This window comes from Equus przewalskii, chromosome 7 (genome assembly GCF_037783145.1).
Source record: "Equus przewalskii isolate Varuska chromosome 7, EquPr2, whole genome shotgun sequence".
NCBI classification, from domain to species: domain Eukaryota; kingdom Metazoa; phylum Chordata; class Mammalia; order Perissodactyla; family Equidae; genus Equus; species Equus przewalskii.
In genome coordinates, this window is record NC_091837.1 from 67,001,192 (window position 1) to 67,022,972 (window position 21,781).

Below are 21,781 nucleotides of genomic sequence, written 5' to 3' on the forward strand. Positions count from 1 at the left end.
TAGGGATTGTAATCTTGATTTGTCCATAACACAGGCTTAGTTGTGGTACAGAGAAGTAAATCTTGGGTTTCCTGTTCTTAGTGTAGAGCTTTGTATTTTTTATAATCAGATGAGAATGGCCATGTATTCTTAGCACTTCAGTCTTGTGAAGGAGATCAAATTTGGTCAGGTTCCTCTTGTTTACATGCTTCATATGGACTGTAAGATTTTAGTTTCTGACCTCCTCTTCCCCTGCTTTTAAAAGTTGTTTTTAACATTCTTGTTGAAAAAACTAAACACAAGGTAATAATTTGCTTATTTTAAAGCTAAATGAGCAGTGACTTAAGATATTAACCTTCATTATACCTAACATGCCACTGTCATCCAGTATGTAATAATTTCCTTTAATGTGTTGCAAAAAGCTCAAGACTAATTCTTACCCAGTAGATTTATGATTTAAAAAGTAGCTAAATTATTTCTTTTGAAGACAAAAAGAAAATGTTTGCCATAATAATTTAGGTACTACTTTTTCTATGCTGCTTCTTTCTGACTTATTTATTTGTTGAAAGGTCCGTAGTGGGAGGACAAAAATTTAGAATTTTCCCAGAGTGAAAGAAGTTATCTTTCGAAAGAGCTACATAGGCAAAGACCTACACAGAGACAGCCAGCTGCCACAATAGCTAAATATAAGTCCTCCACTTTATTTTCAGTTTAATATATGGTAATTGTGGTATTTACACTTTTTCTGCAGGGCTTATTCTTATCCTAGACCAGGAATAGATTACTACCACTGACAGTATTTGAAGAACCTCATAGCATCTTTGACTCACTTTTATGTGTGCTTTAGGCACTGCACTGCTATTAGATTCCTGTGAGGTCATGGGTGGGGTGGAACTAGGGGATGGCCCAAAGGCCAGAGAACATCAGGCTCTGCACAGGAGCTCCCAAAGGAATGTCTGACCTGCTGAAGAGGGTTACATCGAGAGAAAAGGACTAATTGTGCTGGTTCTGAAATAGACAGAAGAGAGGAGGCATTCTGGGCTATTGGATAATGTCTTAGTGTCTCTTCTAGAGCATGGCATCCTGCAGACTTAGTGTGTATCCCAGGTGACTTGTTATGTGGGTGGCACATTTTATCTAATGGCTCTGACGTGAAATGTGGCAAAACTCTCACACTATTATTCTAGAGTTATGAGCATTCACCAGGGAACTTGTATTTAGGCCCCCATCACTTACTTCATATCCCTTATTTTATCTTCTACTCATTTTTAAACTAATAATAAAGATATTGACTGTAAGAGCAGACCCTGATTTTTCAGTGATCAATTTTAAAGCATTGTACAGGTCTTGTAACAATACTGAACGCCAGCAGGATTGGATTATAATTTTTATGGCCAAAATTGCACTGCCAGAATGGTTTAGATTGATGTAATAATGTGAAAGCAGTATATAAATTATTAGTTTCTGGATCCATAATGGATGAATAAAGTCAGAAGAATCTTAAATATTGGTGATAGTTACCTTATTTTTCTTAAGATATTATAAAATTAGGAGCAAAAGCAGCATAGTAATTTTTTATTTCTTCCTCTTCCTTTAAAAAGAAAGTGTTGATATTTCCAAATCTGAAATGAGGCTGTGTAGGTGGTAGGATCAGGATGATGGACCTAATCAGTGAAAATTGGTTGTTCAGAAATATTGATGACTGAGACATTTCACAGAACATTCCTCAAGTTAGAATTATAAATTAGAACTATGGAGATACAACTGGGCACAGAGATACTAAGAATTAACTAATTAAGTCGTGTTCTGGTGTTTCCTTAATTACTGTTTTTTAAAAGCATTGAGTAATCAAGGAGAAAGAGTTTGGTTATAGCAACTATGACTCCTACGATCTGCCTTTTTTTTTTTTTTTTTTTTTGCTTTAATTCAATTAGCTTGTCTTTTAGGATGGTAAGGGCTGAGCCCCTTGCTGTGAGTCTACCACAGGGGGCTTTAAGTGGCTCTGTGGCTCAGCTCCTTGCTTCTTAGTGAGTAGGCATGGAAAGTTTTGGGGTGGTTGTTCATATGAATGAGTATACATATAGTACTGGATAATAATAATAGGATTTTAAGTGGAGACAGAGAAACTAAGCCAGGTGCCAATCATGTTTCATGAATGGGTGAAACTGTCCTGGACTCAATCTATGGCAGTGAAAGGGAAGCATCCTGGAAGATAAGAGCTGTTGGTGTCCGTACATAAGGATGCAGGACCCAAAACTGAGGAGGACTGCAGGGGGGCAGCATTTTCAGAATAGTCAGGTTTCCACAAGGAGCTGAAGAGAAAGTTCAGTGCCGTTTTCCATAGAGCTGGCATTCCAGAGGGCAGTGGTAAAGTTGTAGGAAGATGAGTAGTGGGTAGCTGGAGCAAAGGGCAGCAACAACAGAGTGAGGGATAAGATGGGAGAAAAATGGATGGTCCCAGAAGCTTTATTTTGTAGGTGGCTGAGAGGGTGGCAGTACAGCGTTTTACTTCTCATAACCATTGGTTTTCTTCCTAATGCTTTCTCCTTTTCCACTGGGGGCTTTTCTGTATTCTCATACTGTTACTTCACTACACTACTCTTCTACCTCATTGAACCCATCCAGTAGTCCTTTGTCAGTCCCCTCCTAGCTTCTCTTCTTTCCCTATCTAGCATATATACCCAACTCTCCTTTGCCAATATGCTCAGCTCGTTGTATAGATGGCTTTCCTGTTGTATGCAGCTGGCAAAGTCTGACCCCTGGACGCACACTTGGAGCCTTTGTCCACACTGCTAAGCCTAGCTGGAGAAAATCACGTAGTTGCAGAGTTAAGGGTCATGTTAACTTTCTAATCTGCAACCTCATCCTGGCTGTCAGTGCTGCCCAGCACACCCCGCTTTCCTTAGGCAGCATTCTTCATAGTGGCTACTCGCTTTTCTAAACCCATACCCTGCCTCCCTGCCCACACCTGTGCTCTGCAGATGGCCTGGCTGCATTCTTCACAGATCAAAATTACCTCAGCTTTCTGCCACGAAACCTGTTTGTTCTCTGCCTTTTTTCTAAATATGGCCAGATCTCTCCCATCTTTAAAAACTATACATACATACACATCACGCTCCCTCAAACCCATCTTCCTCTCGGTACCATCCTATTGCCTTTTCCTCCATAACCAAACTTCTTCAAATGTGTCTGCTCTTCCTTTCCTTCTGTTCTTCTTCAGCTTGCTTTGCTACATTGGCTTCTGCCTCATCACTCCTCTGAGGCTCCCCTTGCCAAGGTCATGTATGGTCATCTTACCACAGATTCTGGTAGACTCTACTTACTTCCTCCTCCTATCAGACCTTTCTGTTGAACATTATTAAGCACTTCTTCCTAGAAATGCTCTTTCCATGGTGTCTTGGCTTCATATCTCTCTCTTGCTTACTTTCACAAGCTCCCTTTCCTCTGCCCATCCCTTAATTATTATATATATATATATATATATATTTTTTTTTTTTAAGGTTCTATTTTTCCATTTTCTCCCCAAAGCCCCTCGGTACATAGTTGCATATTTTTAGTTGTGGGTCCTTCTAGTTGTGGCATGTGGGGTGCCGCCTCAGCATGGCCTGATGAGCGGTGCCATGTCCACGCCCAGGATTCAAACTGGCGAAGCCCTGGGCCACCGAAGCAGAGCGTGCAAACTTAACCACTCGGCCACAGGGCTGGCCCCTCCCTTAATTATTGATGTTCGTCAGGATTCTGTTCCAGGCCTCCTTCACTCCTCTAGATGACCTTTATCTTCCCACCTGTTGCTGAGGATTTTTCACATTTTTATTTCCTCTCTAGACCTCTGACCTGAGCTCTAGAACAAACAGTACCTCCAGCTGCCTATTGGACATCTCAGAGGCACGTCATCATCATGACCTAAGCAACCTCAGCTGTTCATTGGTGCACTGAATGACACTGTGACTCTATCCAGTTCTTAAATCAGAAACTTAGGCATCATTTTTTGCTTCTTGTATTCTTTTATTTGCCTGATTCCCAACATTACTAACCCTCCGTATGTACATGAACACAAAGTATTCTCCCTTTTGTTTGTTTCCTAGTACAGCTGTAATCATTTCTTACCCAGGAAACTATCAGTCTAACTGGTTTCCTTGCCTCTGGTATTCCCTGCTTGCTGTTAGTTCTGTTTCTACACTCCAAAAGGAAATTTTTTAAAATGAAAAATCAGATCATGTCACTCTTCTGCTTAAATCCTTCAGTGGCTTCCTACTTCTTAAGGTCAAGGTCAGACTCTTTACCACATCTGACCTCTGTTGAATTTGCCAGCCTGGTTTCTCATTATTCTTTTTACTGCCATTACCCCAAATCTCACCCAACTTGTATACCCTAAAGGGCAACACAATGTTCCTTATGCTGCTTCTCCTCACCTGTGGCTACTCTTCCCTGAGAGGTCAGCGTCCTTGATTATCCTCAAGTCTGGGAAATGTTCCTTTTCTGTGTGCTTCCAGGGCACTCTTTACCTCCCTGTCAGAGCAGTTTCAAGCTGTAATGCAATGGACTGCTTTTTATTATCCCTGAATATATTGAAGCTCATTTAAGGTAGAGACTATACCTGCCTTATTTGTTCCCCATAGTATTCCTAGCATCTAGCACAGTAAGTAGTATGTCATAAACAAGTATTTACTATAGGAACAAATGGATGAAGTAAACTGTGATAGTATGCTCAAAGCAAAGCTGCTCAAAATAGTGACTATGGACAAGTTGAAGGTTTGAAAAAAGAAAAGACTCAATTTGTGTTCCTTCCTGTGGTACAGTAGGAACAGTGTGCTTGACAAAAGTTGAAGTAGAAATTGGATAAAAGACTTAGCCATAGGCACGGTATATTGGGGCCAGAGTAAGAATCTAGGTTTACCAAATCCAGACTTAACCAAACTCCATTTAAGTGACCACCCTAGTTTTAACAAAACAATTTTGTCTGGTGAACGCCACCTTTTGTATGCTTTTAGGGTTTGAAGATAGGTGCGTACTGCCAATGCCATATAGAATCTTATCTAGATTATTCTTTAATACAAAAGGTTAACAACCTCTTGCAGACTGTAATACAATCTCAATCACCAGTTTTATATAAAAGTCTTTTTAATCTTCTGTTTTCTCATATGTGCATCATTTTCAATAGAAGAAAAAAAGTAAAAGTAATCACACTCGTATTCAAACTTGATTACTTTTCACAGCTTTTACCCATTACTACATATTTTTATAGTGTTATATGTGACACTGTACGTGACACATACACTTTTACCAAGTTTCTGCATAGCTCTTGTAGTGACTATCTTTGGACATCATAACATTTTGCTTATTTAAAACTTTCTCCCTTAGACTAGATTCTCAGAGATGGGATGACAGGGTCAGAGAGTATAAAAGTTGTAAGGTTTTTGCTTTGGGACTGTCTGTAATTTTCTAAAAGGATTACACTAAAAGTTGGCAGGAGTATGAAAATACCAGGTTTCCCAGTGACCTTGAAGCATTGGAATGAGTGAAGTGAGGGGGTGAGGGAGAGGAAAGCGAGAGTTCTATGTGTAAAATCTTACTGACATTGGTTTCGTTTATATGAGGTGTCACAAAGAGGATTTTTTTTTAATATGGAGGAATAATTTTATATCAGATGACTGTATGCAAATAAAAATATCTTTTAAAGAGTAAATGAAAATTTGTACCTGTTGCAACTCTGTTTATTCTATGTTAACTTCTAGATATTCTAAAATATATTCTTTTAAGTCAGAGCATTCAAGAGCTGGGTACATAGGCCGAATTATTTTAACTCTTGCTAAGATTGTTAATAGAGCTGTGTATTTTGATGCTGTGCCGTTAGCCTTTATTCAAAGAGGCTTCTGTGAAGCTCATGTTTTCTGTGATGTTGGAGAATGTGTTTTATTGCACCATGTAATAGATGCTTTATGAAGACCCTCGTGAAAAAGTCCTTACATGCCCCAGTGCCCCAAACTGTTGTGCTTTCCCCAGAGCATGTGATTTGTTTCTGTCTAATGAGGACTGTTCGCAACATACAGGTTATGTTTCAGTTGCTCAGAGCAAAAATTGTGATCTGCCTCTAGTCTTCCCTTTTAGATCAGATTTTGTCAAATTTTCATTCCTTTAGGGAAAATTGTTAAAATAATTGAGAGGAAGTTGTTAAATCTTTCATAAAGCATCCCAGTATAAATTTGATATTAATGATTACTTCTATTGCTTATTCCATATATGCCTTTGAGCTTTTCTGGTTTAGAATTTTGTTCTATTAAAATAATAAGCAGTAGAGAACCTCATTGCCCTCTAGGTGGTGACAAACCTGTTATGCGGGTCATTTAATAGCAGACTGGAGTTGAATGCAAAAAGCATTATGAAATAAAATAGTATTATCACAGTTTGTGTATATACCTATATGTACATATACATGTTTATTAAAGTACTCGAAGTTTTTTTTCTCTTAAGGAATGGGAGTTAGAGAGTGAGAGATTTCGAGTTCTTACTTTTATCTACTTCCATGTTTGAACATTCTTTTAGCCATGAGTGTGTATATTCTGTTTAATTTTTTTTTAACTTTTGTGTGTGTGTGTGTGAGGAAGATTGTCACTGAGCTAACATCTGTGCCAATCTTCCTCTATTTTATTTGGGATGCCGCCACAGTGTGGCTTGACAAGCCATGCTAGGTCTGTGCCTTTGATCTGAACCTGTGAACCCTGGGCTGCTGAAGCGGAGCACACCAACTTAACCACTACACCACTATGCTGCCCCAAAACCTTTTTTCTTTCCTTTTTTTTTTTTTTTTTTTTTAACAGAACACTGCCCCAGCTCATTTGACTTGGTAGCAGTTTCACCATGGCAAGCTCTCATAAGGCCATTCTGTTTCTATGATTAAACAATGAGTCAATGAGTTGTTTCTGCTGCTTGTGAGAAGTCAAAATGTAGTGTTTATTTTTTCCCCTTCTCTCTCAGGTCATTTGGATCCAGGATTCCTAGCAAGTGACAAAACCTCTGCTGGCAATGCACCACTCAATGAAGAAATTAACATTGCCTCTTCAGATAGTGAAGTGGAGATCGTGGGAGTTCAGGAACATGCAAGGTAAGGTATTAATTGGAGTATTCTGATATTTTAAATTCTGAATTTTATTTTAACCAGAAAACAAGTGAGAAGAAAAGGCTAGGCCTCACGGCATGGCTGGTGTGAATGGTGGGAACTCTCTCTCAGCTTCTTGTGGTTTAAGAAACACTTTTTGATTAGACATGGTGTGAGTTTCAGAATGTTTTGCATGTTGTCTCATATCAAAAACCTCTGAACCATACGTATATGTGAATTAGAACTGATGTTTTTCTCTTATTTTTAGCAAATGTCTAGATGGCTTGACAGATTTTTCTCTTATGGCATATCTATCACCATTCTTTTCCCCCTTTCATTCATATTTTCTTGCCTTTCACTTTATCTTGAAATATATTGGGAGCAAACAATTGGGAAATATGCATATGACATCATACCTCTTTTGCTTGTTTCCTAGAGTGCCTCTCCTTGTCTTTCATGAAAACTTGCATGTTACTTTGATCTGTTCCTAACAGAGTGTATTTCTAGTGATGTTCACGTGACTCAGGGCATCTTGTTTCTTGGGATTAAAAAAAAGCCACAAGACATCAAATTAGTGTGTAGTATTAAAAAATAATTTTATGAAGTTTGTCATTCTTTAAGGTAGGGGCCAGTGAACTATAACCCATGGGCCAAATCTGGCCTGCTGCCTTTTTTTGTATGGACCTTGATCTGAGAATGGTTTTTACATTTCTAAATGGTTGGGGGGAATAGTAAAAAGAAGAAGATGTTTGTGATGTGAAAATTATATGAAATTAAAGTAAAATTTATCCATAAATAAAGTTATTGAACAGAGCCTTGTGTGTTCATTTACTTAATGTCTGTGGCTGTTTTTGCACTCCATTGGCAGAATTGAGGAGTTTGAGCAGACAGCTTATAGTCCTCAAAGCCTAAGATATTTACTGTCTACCCTTTGCAGAATATTTTTACTGTCTACCCTTTGCAGAAAATATTTACTGACTTTTGCTTTAAGATGTGTTCCTAAGAATTGGTTGCAGCCTTCTCAGGAACACATACACACACACACACACACACGCCCCCAAAAATTCACACTTTGGGGAAGTCTGTATTTTCTATAGCAAACAACTTTTTTCCTATGCCACAAGAGTTAAGTCGTTATTTCTCCAATACCTATATATATAGGTATGTAAACCAGTATCTACATTACCTTGCTCTTAGAGCTGATTTTACTGTTTACTGTTTGGTTAGCAAGGTAATAAAACACTCGCCAGCATTTCCTCTGTTGCTTATATAAAAGAAGTAGAGAGGGGGGGAAAATACACAGGCACATAAATTGAAGAATACCATTTTCTAATGAGGACTACTTTCTGAGAGCAATTTTCAGTTAGACAATTGGGACTTTAATGATGTAGAGTTAGATTATAATTTAACATGCTGTCTCCCCAAAAGTGGCCAGTTCCCTTTATCAGAACTAGTATTGGGCTGGCACTTCATTCTCTATCCTATATTTATGCCATAAGTATCCTTGCATAGCTGCTTCCTTTTATTCTTTTCTTTTTCGATGGTCATTTCACCTGTTCTGGTGAGAAAGAATTTTCATTCGTTAGTCTTTCATCTCATTCTTTTTTCTCTTTTTTCTGCCTTAATCCAAAACTTTTGCCTGTTAAATTCTCTTCCATTTTTCCATCTATTCCCTTGAAGCTGACTTATCCATCTGATAAGGAAGATAGAACTCCTGATTTCTTCCTTTACTTCAGCATGTATTTGTCATTAATTTATTTCACCTTTGTTCTTTATAACATAGACGGCATTATTATCCTTTTAAGCTTCATGTCAGGATATTTCTAGAATATTATAGTATTTTTATTTCAGACTATCTACTATAAAACTTACCCTGCCTGTAGACAGATCGATGTAAATAAATTATCTTGAATTGTGCCAAGAGCACATTATGCATTCATCAGCTTTCTCTGGAGTTACATTTCAAATTTTAATTCAGTGTTGCTCATGTGTTCCTACTTAAGTCGGAAAGGGTAGGTAATAACCTGTGTTGTTTACGTAATCTCTTACTCTGTGCTGAGACATCACTAGGTCCAGTTCTCTGTTAGCTCCCACCAGCTCTTCCTTCTTTACTGTTTCCTTGTGCTTCGAAATATATAGAGTGAGCCACCCTTCTTTTTCAGCGCCTTTGTTCAATTTTTCTTCCATCATGAAATCTTTAGCTTCTTTTTCTCCCCATATTTTTGGTATCTGGAGTTAAAATTATCATTATATGTCTATTAAAGCTTGGAAATTTAAATTCTAAGTTCCTCCTCACCTCCAACATACACAAGACATACACACAAGTTATCTCTAGTTTACCCTTCTCTGAATTTGTTGGTCTTTTATCCAGATTGTTATTTTACTCTATAAACATGTTTGTTCTACTCTTGAACTGAGTCAAGTGACTTTGGCTGCATTTTATATAATATGCTGTAATATTACTTTCAAGGACTTTTTCTTCCATGCTTTAAAGTATAAAGATGTGTATTATTCTGATCCTTTGGTTTGAACCCTGGGGAAATCATATCTTGGAGGTGACAGATCCATTCTGAAATCTCAGTGGTGGTTAATACTATCCATGCAATGGAATGTAGAGTTGGCAGATTCTGTTGGAGTACTGTGAATTGACTCCTGTATCATTTTGAGGGGATCTTTTATTTTGGTCATTGGTTCTAGGACTGATTAGAGCCTCACTGACTTTTCTCTGTCTTTCTGAAAATTTTTTCTGCAGTTTCTTTGGAAGAAGCCTGATAATCTTTTAGACATTGAGATTAAAAAGCTGAGAATCAGGTGGGGAAGAGGCTTGCTTGTTGGTTGCTTCAGAATTGCCCCTTGGCTACCTGTATCTCATCTGGAATTTATTTCTTTTACAGGTCTAGGGTTGCAGTTATGAAGTATTGATGGGCTTCTGGCAGGGTTATCACTTGGAAAAAAGGTTTTAGGTTTTGATCCACATCTTTTCTAATTTGATTTGCATGCATAGATGTTTTGTTTGGGTTTAATTATCCTGTCCTTATTTTTTCTTTCAATATTCTGCCTTGTTGTGGGCTTTCTGAGAGTTTAAAAACTCAGAGTTGGTCCTTGAGTTGTTCTCCTTGGCATTGTGGTTGCTCTGATTTGCACTGGGTACCATTTTTCTGTATTTGGAAGCATTTTGTTTGACCGTTGCACTCAGTAATTCTAGTTGTGATGTGCCTTTTTTTTTTTATAGTTTTTCTTTTCTTGCATGTTAATTTCTTTCCCTACTCTTACTTTAGATTTTGATGCTTTCACTTAGCATTTGTATTTGCTCTAGTCATAGACTAGAAAGCATGCTTTCTGAACTAATGGTTGAATGCATCTTTTATGGCTGCCTTGTATTGCTGTGATGAACTCTTGTTACCTAAACATTACCATTTTCAAGTGTTAATTTTGGGGCAGTCTTGTTTCACAAGATGTTCTTTGCCAATGAGAGAGAGATTTTTCCAGCATCTCTGGTTCTTCTCTGCCCACTTAATTTTGCCAGAAGTTTTAATTTAGGACCTTCATGCCAGTGTTTTTCTTCGTCCTTGGTCCTTTTTCCTTCTCTTCTATCAGCCTCTTTGGTAATTGCTGTAGGAACGGGAATCCATATAGTGCAGATCTTTCTGTGATGGAACTATGTTGAAACAGCTCCTTCAGTACTTGTTATCTGAAGCTTTTGTGACTAATCAGACCCTTACTTCATTTCACTGTAGTCTTTGATCCTGTGGTCATTGGTGTTAATGTTGGTTCATCTCTCAGCAGAAGGATTGATGCAGGAAGTCTTTTGCATTTAAGACTGATTGCTTCCTAGAACCAATTACTAACGTTAACTCTAAAAAAGCCAGGGAGGCTGAGAAGCATTTCCCTAAAGCGGCAAGGATTCATTTGATCCTTAGGAAAAATAAGTAGGAATATTATCTAAGAGATCACCTTCAGGCTTTGTAAATGAGAGCAAAAATAATTAATTTTTAATGTTTTCTTAGAATAGTTAAGTGTATCAAAAGCTGACTATCAGAGCCTGCCCTCTTTCTGTGCTTTTTCTTCTTTTCCACTGTGAAGTCTCTCCTGTTTTGGTTTTAGTGTATGAAGAGCAGGAATTATTCCATCAAAACTTATTGTTTATAAAGTGCTTTTTTGGGAAGCGAGGCGCAAGCATTTTCTTGGTTATAAGACTCAAAATATGACTCTCGGTTGTGTTTTGTACCTATTACCAGTCATATACAGATTAAATGCTTTGTGAGAACAAAGCTGGTATCTGCACTGCAATTGGATTGGGCCAATTAAAATATAGCTGAATATCCTCTCACCCCGTATCTTTCATAATCTACAAAAAGGATATGTGATAATATATGAAAATCTGTGCTTTATGTTAGTTGCCTTACAAAATTTTGAGCCTCTCACATCCTTCTTTATGGAACATCTTCATAAGCTTATAACAGTTGTTGTGGTTCCATTTTCTCCTGAAATTTTTTTCTGTCTGATAAGTTATTTTGTAAGGTACACTGTCTTACAAAATAGTTGAAGTGTTTCTCCAGCACTCTTTTGTTTGCTAGCTTGACCTTTTTTTAGTTTTTAAAGAAAAAATTTTCTTAAAAGCCATTTTCTATGCTCCTCCATCTCCTAGCTACCATTTATTTAAGACCGTTGAAGTCACTAAATCATAAAAAATTGTTTGAATGTTTATTGGCTTATACCACACACAGAAAAGTCATGTGTGCACTTTAACTTTTGCAAAGAGGGGCCAGGCAGTGCCCTTCACAATCAAACATAGTATAGTACTTTAGGTCTAGTCTGAGGAAGGTATATTTATTTAGTGGAAAATAAACTCCGCAGTGGACACCTGATTTTGTTCTGGTTCTGTGCTTAATTTGCTTACGACCCAGGGTGATTGTCTTTTGGTCTTGGTTTTCTCTTCTGTAAAATGAGCAGTTTGGATCAGATGCCTTTTAAAGATTTTATTTATTTCCTTTTTCTCCCCACAGCCCCCCGGTACATAGTTGTACATTCTTAGTTGTGGGTCCTTCTAGTTGTGGCATGTGGGACGCCGCCTCAGCATGGCTTGATGAGCAGTGCCATGTCCGCGCCCAGGATTTGAACCGGCAAAACCCTGGGCCGCCAAAGTGGAGCACGCAAACTTAACCACTCGGCCACAGAGCCGGCCCCATGGATCAGATCCCTTTTAAAACCACTACCTGATGTTACATTGTATGATCACTTAGGGAGCAGCACAGATTAACAGTTGGGACTACATACCTCTTTAATGCAGAAATATTTCTAGGAATTCTGCCAGAGATTGCATTGACTCTCTTTGTAGCCATTTATTCCCTGAATTCCTACTAAGTTTCTAGTCATCTTTACTCCATTAGTACATGTACAGATGAGCTTTTCAACTGTTGAAGAACTTTATATTTTTAAATTGTTAGTCTTGGCCTATCTTTGTGCTCTGCCGACTCTTGCTGTTTGCCTTACCTAATTTAGTATACAGATTTGTAAAGTGACAGCATGATGTTGTGAAAAGCATTAGATCCAAAATCAGACCTGGCTTTGAAGATCCTTAGCCTACCACTTTCAAGCAGTGTGACCCTGGGCAAATCATGTAACCTCTTTAAACTTCAGTTTCCCTGTCTGTAGAGTATGGATAATAACTTCCACATCTACTTCAGAGGTCTGTTGGGATTGTCAAATGAGGTGAAACTACTTAATTAACTTAGTATTCTATTACCATCAGTCATCAAAACCATTTCTATAAATGCTGAATGGATTCCTTTGGCTGACATTCTTCCACGACTACATGAACACTTAATCAGAGTGTACTTAATGGGTTGGACAGATTTGGATTAGACTTTGGACTCTTATGTCCCGTATGTTAATGCTCTTCACTAGCTAATCTTTGAAAATGTGGTAGCCTCTGGGTTAGGAGCTACTTAGCCCATTTCTGAACAGATGATGGGCCTCTGGGACTGTAAAAAATCTACATTCTCCCCCTGCTGTGGCCTCAAGGGATCTGCTTTTCAGCACCTCTCTTGGTAAGGGAGTCATTTTCAGGCTAGCCTTTGTAGGAGCAGGGCCCTTTCCAGTAGCTTAAGGATCTTTGTGGCAGTTTTGCCACTGAGCCTTGACCATTGTTACCCTAATGTTCTTTTGAACGTGGTGGTGTGGGTAGCATTGAATCTCAAAGCTGGCATTCTCAAGTGACCTAGCATCACTCATTGTACACAGGTTGTCAGGACAGCTGCTCAAGATCTGTTATAGTAGTTTATGTGACTAGAGTCATGCCACTTGTCTCTTCTCACATATGCCACATAGGGACTGGTCAGTAATTTAGATAGGAGGACATAAGTAACAATGATAGCTTGAGCTGCCCACCTTCTCATTTGAAACAGAACTTACTCAGTGGTTCATCCTGGAGGCTCACAGTTCTGTCATTTGACTGGAATGTGAAACTCAACATGTCACTGTTTCTGAAACAATTTTCTTCCAGTGAACTCCTGGTGAGATTTGTCTGTCAGCAAGGCAGTACTTTGTCTCTTTCTAGAACACATTTAGAGAATTTAACTGAGTACTTCAGTAGTGTTACTATCACTGAATCTAAAGCATAAGCAGCCAAGTGTTTTTGTTGTGACCTTCATGATGAGGGAAATTGATCCATTATGAGTGACCTAGTACCCACAGACTTTTAGAAATTTAATCTGTAAAGGCATATTACTATTACTGTCTTTGAAGGTATTATTACCAAATATGGCACCGAACTTATTTTAAGAACAAATTTCTCCTATATTTCCTTACTCTTTCATTTGTTCAGACTAACATTGTTTGGGCATCTTAATTTTGCTCTGGATTTATTTGCTGACTGTCCTGAAGATTCCAGAGGTTTAAATGAATTCAGAGAAACATCCATTGTCCCTTGTCAGCAACAAATCTAGACATAACTCGGGGGTTTTTTTGTGTGTGAGGAAGATTGGCCCTGAACTAACATCTGTTGCCAGTCTTCCTTTTTTTGCTTGAGGAAGATTGTCACTGAGTTAACATCTGTGCTGATCTTCCTCTGTTTGATGTGGGATGCCACCACAGCGTGGCTTGACGAGCAGTGCTAGCCCAGGACCCAAACCTTTGAACCTTGGGCCGCTGAAGTGGAGCGCATGAACTTAACCACTATGCCACTGGGCTGGCCCGTAACTCAGGAGTTTCTGACAAGACCCTTGGCCTTCTGTTAGGCTAAACAGAGAGGGTGAAGGGAAACAGACAGAAAGACATGGAGAGAGGAAGGAAAAAGGGAAGGATACTGGCTGTGGGTTTCATGAACTTGCATAGTAGGCTTATCTTACTGAAAGTGTTGCTCAGTGCTGCTGAAGCTGTATTGCTTTCTGTTTTTCCTGTTGTGGGATTAACCATGCTTTTGTTCCTCATCTCAATCGCAGATGTGTTCATCCTCGAGGAGGTGTGATTCAGAGTGTTTCTTCGTGGAAGCATGGCTCGGGCACGCAGTATGTTAGCAGCCGGCAAACACAGTCATGGACTGCTGTGACTCCCCAGCAGACTTGGGCTTCACCTGCAGAAGTTGTTGACCTTACCTTGGATGAGGATAGCAGACGTAAATACCTACTGTAATACAATGTCACTGTGTTTCCTCTGCACTGTTCCCTTCCACTTCTTCCTCCTCCTCTTTGTGACATGGAAGTTCATTGTCATAGCTTCAGCCTCAGAAGCTGTTTGTGGCATTTGTATAATCAAAACTCATGGAAAATTGCTCCCCTCCCTTTTTTTTTTGGTAATTAAAAGAAGTCACGTAGGAAAATAACTTATCACAGAGAAAAGAATTTCTTCTTTCCCTCAGTAGGAATATGAGAATGATGAATTTTATTAGACAACTTCATTTTACTTGGTGACTTTTAATCTTAGGAAACTCTGCCTTCCTTTTAGAATAATATTTCAATTACCAGGTGAAATGGATTTCAGTTTTTGAATCTTGTATTTATTTTTCTGTGGAATAAAATTAATGTCTAGACTTGACCACTGTCAGCCCACCCATTGGCACTCCCACCTTAGGGCATTTGCACACATATTAGTAGGTCCTTGTGGGCACCTAGTAGGGCATGTGCATTTGAAAACCTGTCCTTGAAAATAGAAGACAAAAGTATTTTCTTCCAGCTTAAGTCTTCTGCCTTCTTTCCTGACTTTGCTCCTGGCTGACTTCCCACAACACAAGTAATTGACATGCCCCTTTGTGTTTATAAATACTGCTAAGGTGACTTAGCTGGTCTCCTTGTTGCAATAATTCATAACTCTTTGGCACATGTCTCCTTTTGGGGCAGAGGCATTTCAGATGGATACCCACCACGAGGTTTTCTGGGCATCTGAAGAGAGTATTGAGAGATCAGTAGGAAAATCTCTCTCCCTCAACTTTTTTTCCTGGTTTATTCAAATAACGGGAGAACATAGAAACCTATTACTTAGGAAGAATATAAAAAGTTGTGTGGTTTCTAAGGCTGTGGGCACTTGCAAATCTAAGAGGACAGTGCCGCCTTTCATAGCTAGTATTCCCATAAAGGGTCTTCAAAAAGTTTTTAACACTTGAGCTGAAGGTGACCTGATGCTATATTTGGGTATTTGTCTCCTCTACCTTCTAAAAGTGGAAAAATCAAAATACACCATAAGAAACCATATGCAAAGCACATTGTTGGCACTGTAGGTTTTATAGTATCTAAAAGGAATAGCAAAGGGTAGTAGGAGCTTTAGGGAATTCAGGAAATGCCAGTGTTGGAGTTTTGTGGCATTAGTTTCTACCTTTTTTCCTATAACATGTTATAGTTACTAGTGAATTATTTTACAAGCAATACCTAAAGTCAGAACACTATATACTGTGCACAGGAAGGAGTGAAGTAACATTGGCTTAGAAGACCTCACCTTTTGTTTGTCCACAGTCTTTATTTGCTGTTTTTCTTTCCATTTTTACCACATAATGTTGCTATAGCCCTTTGCCTCCCTCCCCAAATGCCTTGGTGGCTCTTTCTTATCATAAGAACTACCACTTTCAGTCTTCATTCAGCGGACACATTTACCAAGTGCCTGTTCTGCATAAGGCACTGTGCGGGGTGGGTGCTGTGGGGCCGCTGAGATGAATGAGACGCCCCTTCGTGCGCATGCATCAGTCTGCCTGGCTCCACCTGCCTGGCCTTTTCTTCTCTTTTTTGTAAAGACTTGTTTATCTCTTTACCCTGCTTCCTGCTGCTGTAGTTCTTCTTTTTACCTCTTCCATAGGCGTGTATTTAAGCATGTGTTCTTTGATCTTCTCTGATAGCATCTCATTGGATCTGGCCTCTGTTCTTCATCAACTTTTTATTTTTCTGTCAATCTACTTTTAATAGATCAGGCTTTTAAAAGATCATGAACTTCCAGTTTTAGACCTCATATATCAAGTCTCACATTGCCACAATTCTAGACAAAACCAAAGACCCAGAGGGCAGAGCGAAGTAGGACCTTCTGCAGATTCACTACTGGTGTAACTTGGACCTTCACATTTTACTCTAGAATTAACTTATTGAATTTTACTGTTACATATTGTTTTTGACTTGAATTAAAATGCTAGACAAAGCAGAAATGTACCATTTCTGGTCTGTGTTTTCTAGGAAAATCATTGGGAAAAGAACAGAGTGGATCATATGACTTGAAGTTTTTACAGCTTATTTATTCCCCAGTATCAGGGCAGAGCCCCATTATAAAGTTTTTGTATTACCTATTCTTATGTTAACAGTATGTTTTGTCCAGTTCTATACAGCACATGATTTCCCATGGCATATTTTCTTTAGCCCCTAAAAATCATCCTCTAAAGAGAATTCTTTTGGTGTGCTGTCTGCACTGTGGATTGGGATCAGAGTGAACTTGTAACCAAGCTCTTTCTGGCCTTTTGCTTTTACATCAGGTTGAACTTTGCCCTCGTCTGTCCCTATCCCAGCACCCTGACTACCTGACTTCATGCACCAGAACAGAGATTTAGAAATTAAGATGAAAAAAGGGGAGGGGAAGGGATGGTAGAGACCATCAGCTTTTTCTCCTGTGAGGTTGGGACTTTTCCACCTACTAACTCTGGAGAGATTATGTTTCAACTCTTCTTTCACTGCCAGAACCCATAGAATGGGGATGTTGTTTCTGGTAAGGTATTAATGATAAAATTCTGTGGTAAACAACTCCTGTGACATTTGAATTTTTTTTTAAAGAGATCTTTTTTCACCAAAGTTTTGCATTTGGTAGCATAAATACTTCTTTATGCTTCACAGGACATCGTCTGTTCAAAGTAATATCTCTGCTGAAGAGGTACACTTGATCACAGATCGGTTTATGGCACTAATTTGGTTGTCCCCCCGATTCCCCAATTTGAAACCACAGAGCTGTAACCTAGCTGTTGAATCATCATCACTGCCCTGTAACATGTAATTGCTGCTCACCAGTAGTTGTCTTTTCATTTTGATGGAAGGGGCCAGACTGAATGAACTCCATTATTCTTTACGATTGAGCATCCCATAAACTCTGCTTTTATTATTATCAATTGTGAATATGAACCGTCTGATTTGCTAATTTAGTCAATTGTTCGTTGTTACTTTTAGCAGATTAGCACCATAGGTAACTTAAAAATGAATGTGTTGCCTGCTTTTTTATACTGTGTCACAAGGTTTTTCAAAAAGCTGGGGACACAATTTTGACTTTCAGTTTAAACTTTTTTTAAAGGTAAAGAGCCCCTAATCCCTATTTTCCAGTATGTGTATGATGTGACTTCCATGTATATATAAAAATAATTGCGCCCTAACCAGACTTCCTCAGATTGTGCACTGTTTGTTTAAAATAATCACGTATTTTAGTCTGATGCTGTTGTATTTTTTCATTTTATTTAAAACACTACGTACTTCTTATTCTTTTAACGAATTTTAAAGGGTAGTGATCTTAAAAAAAAAATCACTGGATAACTAGGAAATATTTTTGTTGTTGTTTTGTTTTGTTTTTTAAAGAGTACAAAGGTCATTGAAGCCTTTTGCTCCTCTTACCATGAAAATGAAATGTTAGCCATTGTATGGCTAGGAACCAATGCACTTGGTGGTTAACAGATCTGCTGTTGCTGGAGTGTGAGCGTGGACTTGATGCAGTGACGACAAATCATTGCTTAGAATTGTTTTAAAATGTGCAACTCTAGTTTTTAAAACGAAATTTGGTTCTTTACATTCATTATTTAGTTTTTGTTTCCATTTAGTATTTAATGGTCTTTGGAGAAAAAAATAATAAAACAGAGTGTTATATATATATTTTTTGGTGCAAGATAAGATTTTCTGTTTTTTGAAATAAGTCTGTAGCATAAAGGTTAAACTATTTTAAGACAAAATAAAATAGAGTGTATTTAAACAACGATAATTTCTGAGGATTTTTTTTTTCTATCTGCTTCAGTTAATTAGATGTGCCTGGAGCAGCTCCCAAGTTAGCTTTTGGATGTGAAAGTGAATTATATTTTGTTATCAGATCTTATTGTTATAAGATGTCTGATTTTTCCAAGCAATAGCTGTATCCTACTCCCAAAATGTTTTGCAAGTGGTCTTTGGATGTTAGCTTTCCTGTAGCCCCCACTTCCTTTGCCAGCTAGGACCAGTGGATTTCAAAGAGGGCTGAAGGCTGCCTTGTGCTAGGAACCTTTGCTCCTGAGAACAAAATTCAGCTGACATTATTTCCCAGAGCCCAGTGCACCAGGGTAGAACGCGGTAACTGCATGCACTTTGCATGCAGTTGAACTTGGGAGCAAATATAGGATGTTTCAAAAATAGCTTAAAGAACTTTTCCCCTAATTTGGTTCTGTTTTCCTATTTTTTATTTGGTTATCAAAATGATAGGAACTACCATATTAACATTGTCTCATGACTTTTGTAACTATCTTCACATAAAGGAGAATGAGGAACCAGGGAGAGTGAGGCCTATATTTATTAAAACACTAATTCCTGGATCTCTTAGTGTTCCTCAAGAATTTTTTTAGTTCCACTTGCACTGGAAAGAGATCTGTTAATAATTAGGAAATGTTCTCAGGTTTTTGCAATAGTTCTTCTATACTATATTTTACTGAGACCTAGACATATTAGCATATTAGTGCTTGTGAAAAACTTCTTTTCTTGGGCTCTAGAAGAAAATTGTTTACCTAGGGCCTTGCTTTTGAATCCTTTTGTCCTTGGATGCTGCTTCTGAAGACAAGTTGTGAGTAAGTGAAAAAATCTGTATGTAGTGCTTACTCTCATTCTGGCGTCCTCCTCCTGCTCTTTGCCGGCTTTTGGCTTTGCCATCCCTTTTTTGTATGAAAGTAGATGACAGCTATTTATAATTTTAGTCCAAACAGAGGAAAATTATAGATAAATCTTTACTGAATGTGTAAATATCTCTTTAGGTCCAATTTTGCAACCAAAGTGAATTTCTCCTAGGTCTTGTTTTAACCATATTACTGATCTCTGAAGGAGTGATCCTCCTGGGTCCTTGGTAGGTATGATTTCCTTTCCTTCCTTAACTCCATGTGTTAGAACACTGACTCACAGAATTAGGGAAGTTCCTGAGCTAAGGTGAAACTTTGGCTGAGAGAGTCTGCCTAGAGCAAAAGAAGTCAATAGTAGTGGCCAGCCCCACAGCCAAGTGGTTAAGTTGGTGTTTTTTGCTTCAGCGGCCCGGGGTTCGCCAGTTCCGATCCTGCGTGCGTACCTACACACCACTCATCAAGCTGTGCTGTGGCGGCATCCCACATAGAGAACTAGAATGACCTACAACTAGGATATACAACTGTGTACTGGGGCTTTAGGGAGAAAAAAAAAAAAAACGAGGAAGATTGGCAATAGATGTTAACTCAGGGCCAATCTCCCTCACCAAAAAGCCTACTTTAAAAAAAAAAAGTCAATAGCAAATACTGGAAGCAGCAGTGAGCTCAGAAAAAGATGCAAGTGCTGATCATGAACATCATAGAGATGCGGGAAGAGCACCCACTAGCCCACCAGCATTGTAACACTTGGCTCAATTCAGCTGCCTTTGTACTGCTCTGCAGGTGGCATGTCTTCTAGCTGGAGATGGCTTTAGGCAGTTTCCCTTTGTATGATAAGGTTCAGGGATAATTTTTTCCTGCCAAGTCTTCGCACCCCATTTGGTGGGGTTGATGTGAGTAAAGGATGACAGTGAGTGCTGGCAGTGAGGTCAAAACCTCAGAAAGGAGGTGTGGAAGCAGCAGCTGGTATGATCCTGGCCTGCTGGTTGGGAACACCCCTTGGTTATAAATTATATCGATCTACCTTCTTATTCTTTGGTAAAGAAAGCTATTTGGTACCAGCTTTTTCCTTTGTGCTTTGATAATTGATACCTCAGAGGAGTCATTTCTGTTTCCTTTCTGTGATTGCTTCATCCTAAGAATGGGATGGAAGAGCTGTGGACTACAGAGCCCTCACTCTTGTGATTGACTCTAACACAAGCAAGTCTGACATTAGGGTGGATCTGCATCTGCAGCCTGAAGGGGATCAGACCAAAAGGTGCGGTGACTGACCTGAACCAGAGAACAAGAGACCCCAGAAAGGCCATCTGACCACTAAGGGATTTGGTTTCTATGCCTGAACATGAAGAGTTTCTTAGATTTCTTTTCTGAGACTGAAAGGTAGGGCTGTGTTATTTTAGGGGATAATTTATTGTTCTGCAGTGCCATCAGGCCTTTCAGGCAGGAATTCAGGAGAGCTGCTCACTCTGAAAAGCTGTTCAAAGGTCTACAGTTCTCTCGTCTCACTTAAGCTTTTGGAAGGCGTTGGATGACTAACACCCACAGAACCTCGGATTTCTACAAACTCTTTATCTTCTAAGTTTTAAAAGAATTTTTATTTCCAAATTCCCACATGAGGGTAAGAAGTGGTACAGATTGCTATCCTAATTTTACAGATTGGAAGACTGAGAACAGAAGAATAACAACTTATCCAGATTTACATAGCTAGACTTTTCAAGAGCAGATTTTTTCTGTGGCCCAAGTTAGGACTTTTTAGCTTTACGAAAAACAAAACCTCTTTTCTCCACCTGGTTTTTCTTTATTCTTTTTGCTGCTGATTCTACTTTGCTCTGGCCTGAGAAGAATTGGAAGTCTTCCTGAGAAGGTAATGTTTGACTGCTTCCCTTTTCTCTTGGGCAGGTTGGTCACACATCAGAGCCACACACTGGAGTATGTGTCCTAACTCAGGCTCTGAAATGGCCATGGAAACTTTTCCTGTGTAGATAGATTCCCTGTCTCATAGTTTATGGAACAGGAAAATACAGATGGCCAATAAACATAGGAAGGATGCTCAGGCTCACTACTAATTATGGGAATTTATACTTAGATTACAGGATGCCATTTCACATAGGCAGAATCAGATAGGATTATATTTAAATCCAGTGAGGAGGCACAACAGTGGCAACTTGCTTGTCTTCTTGTGCAAGCATAATTTGCTATAACTCTTTTGGAAAACAGTGGCATTGTCTAGCAAAGCTGAATATGCGTGTACCTCAAGCTGTGGACTGAATGTGTCCCTCCCAAAATTCATATGCTGAAACCCTACTCCCCAATGTGATAGTATTTGGAGATGGGGCCTTGGGAGGTAATTAAGTTTAGATGAGATCATAAGAGGGGAGCCCCCATAATGGGATTAGTGCTCTTAGAGGAGAAGA

General features: G+C 38.9%; 1 protein-coding gene across 5 annotated transcripts in view; it reads left to right on the plus strand.

Moving 5' to 3' along the window:
- Positions 1-18,491, plus strand: part of ARK2N (arkadia (RNF111) N-terminal like PKA signaling regulator 2N) — a 76,662-nt gene extending 58,171 nt beyond the window's left edge. For 4 of the 5 annotated variants that reach the window (XM_070627586.1, XM_008534503.2, XM_008534501.2 and 1 more), the window contains 2 exons: positions 6,955-7,081; positions 14,518-18,491. In XM_070627586.1, the coding sequence (XP_070483687.1) occupies positions 6,955-7,081; positions 14,518-14,707 (317 nt within the window). In that variant the 3' untranslated portion in view covers positions 14,708-18,491. Of the gene's footprint in view, positions 1-6,954; positions 7,082-9,969; positions 10,032-14,517 lie in introns of all 5 variants that reach the window. The other variant, XM_008534502.2, reaches the window with a different exon arrangement.
- The last annotated feature ends 3,290 nt before the right edge of the window (positions 18,492-21,781 follow it).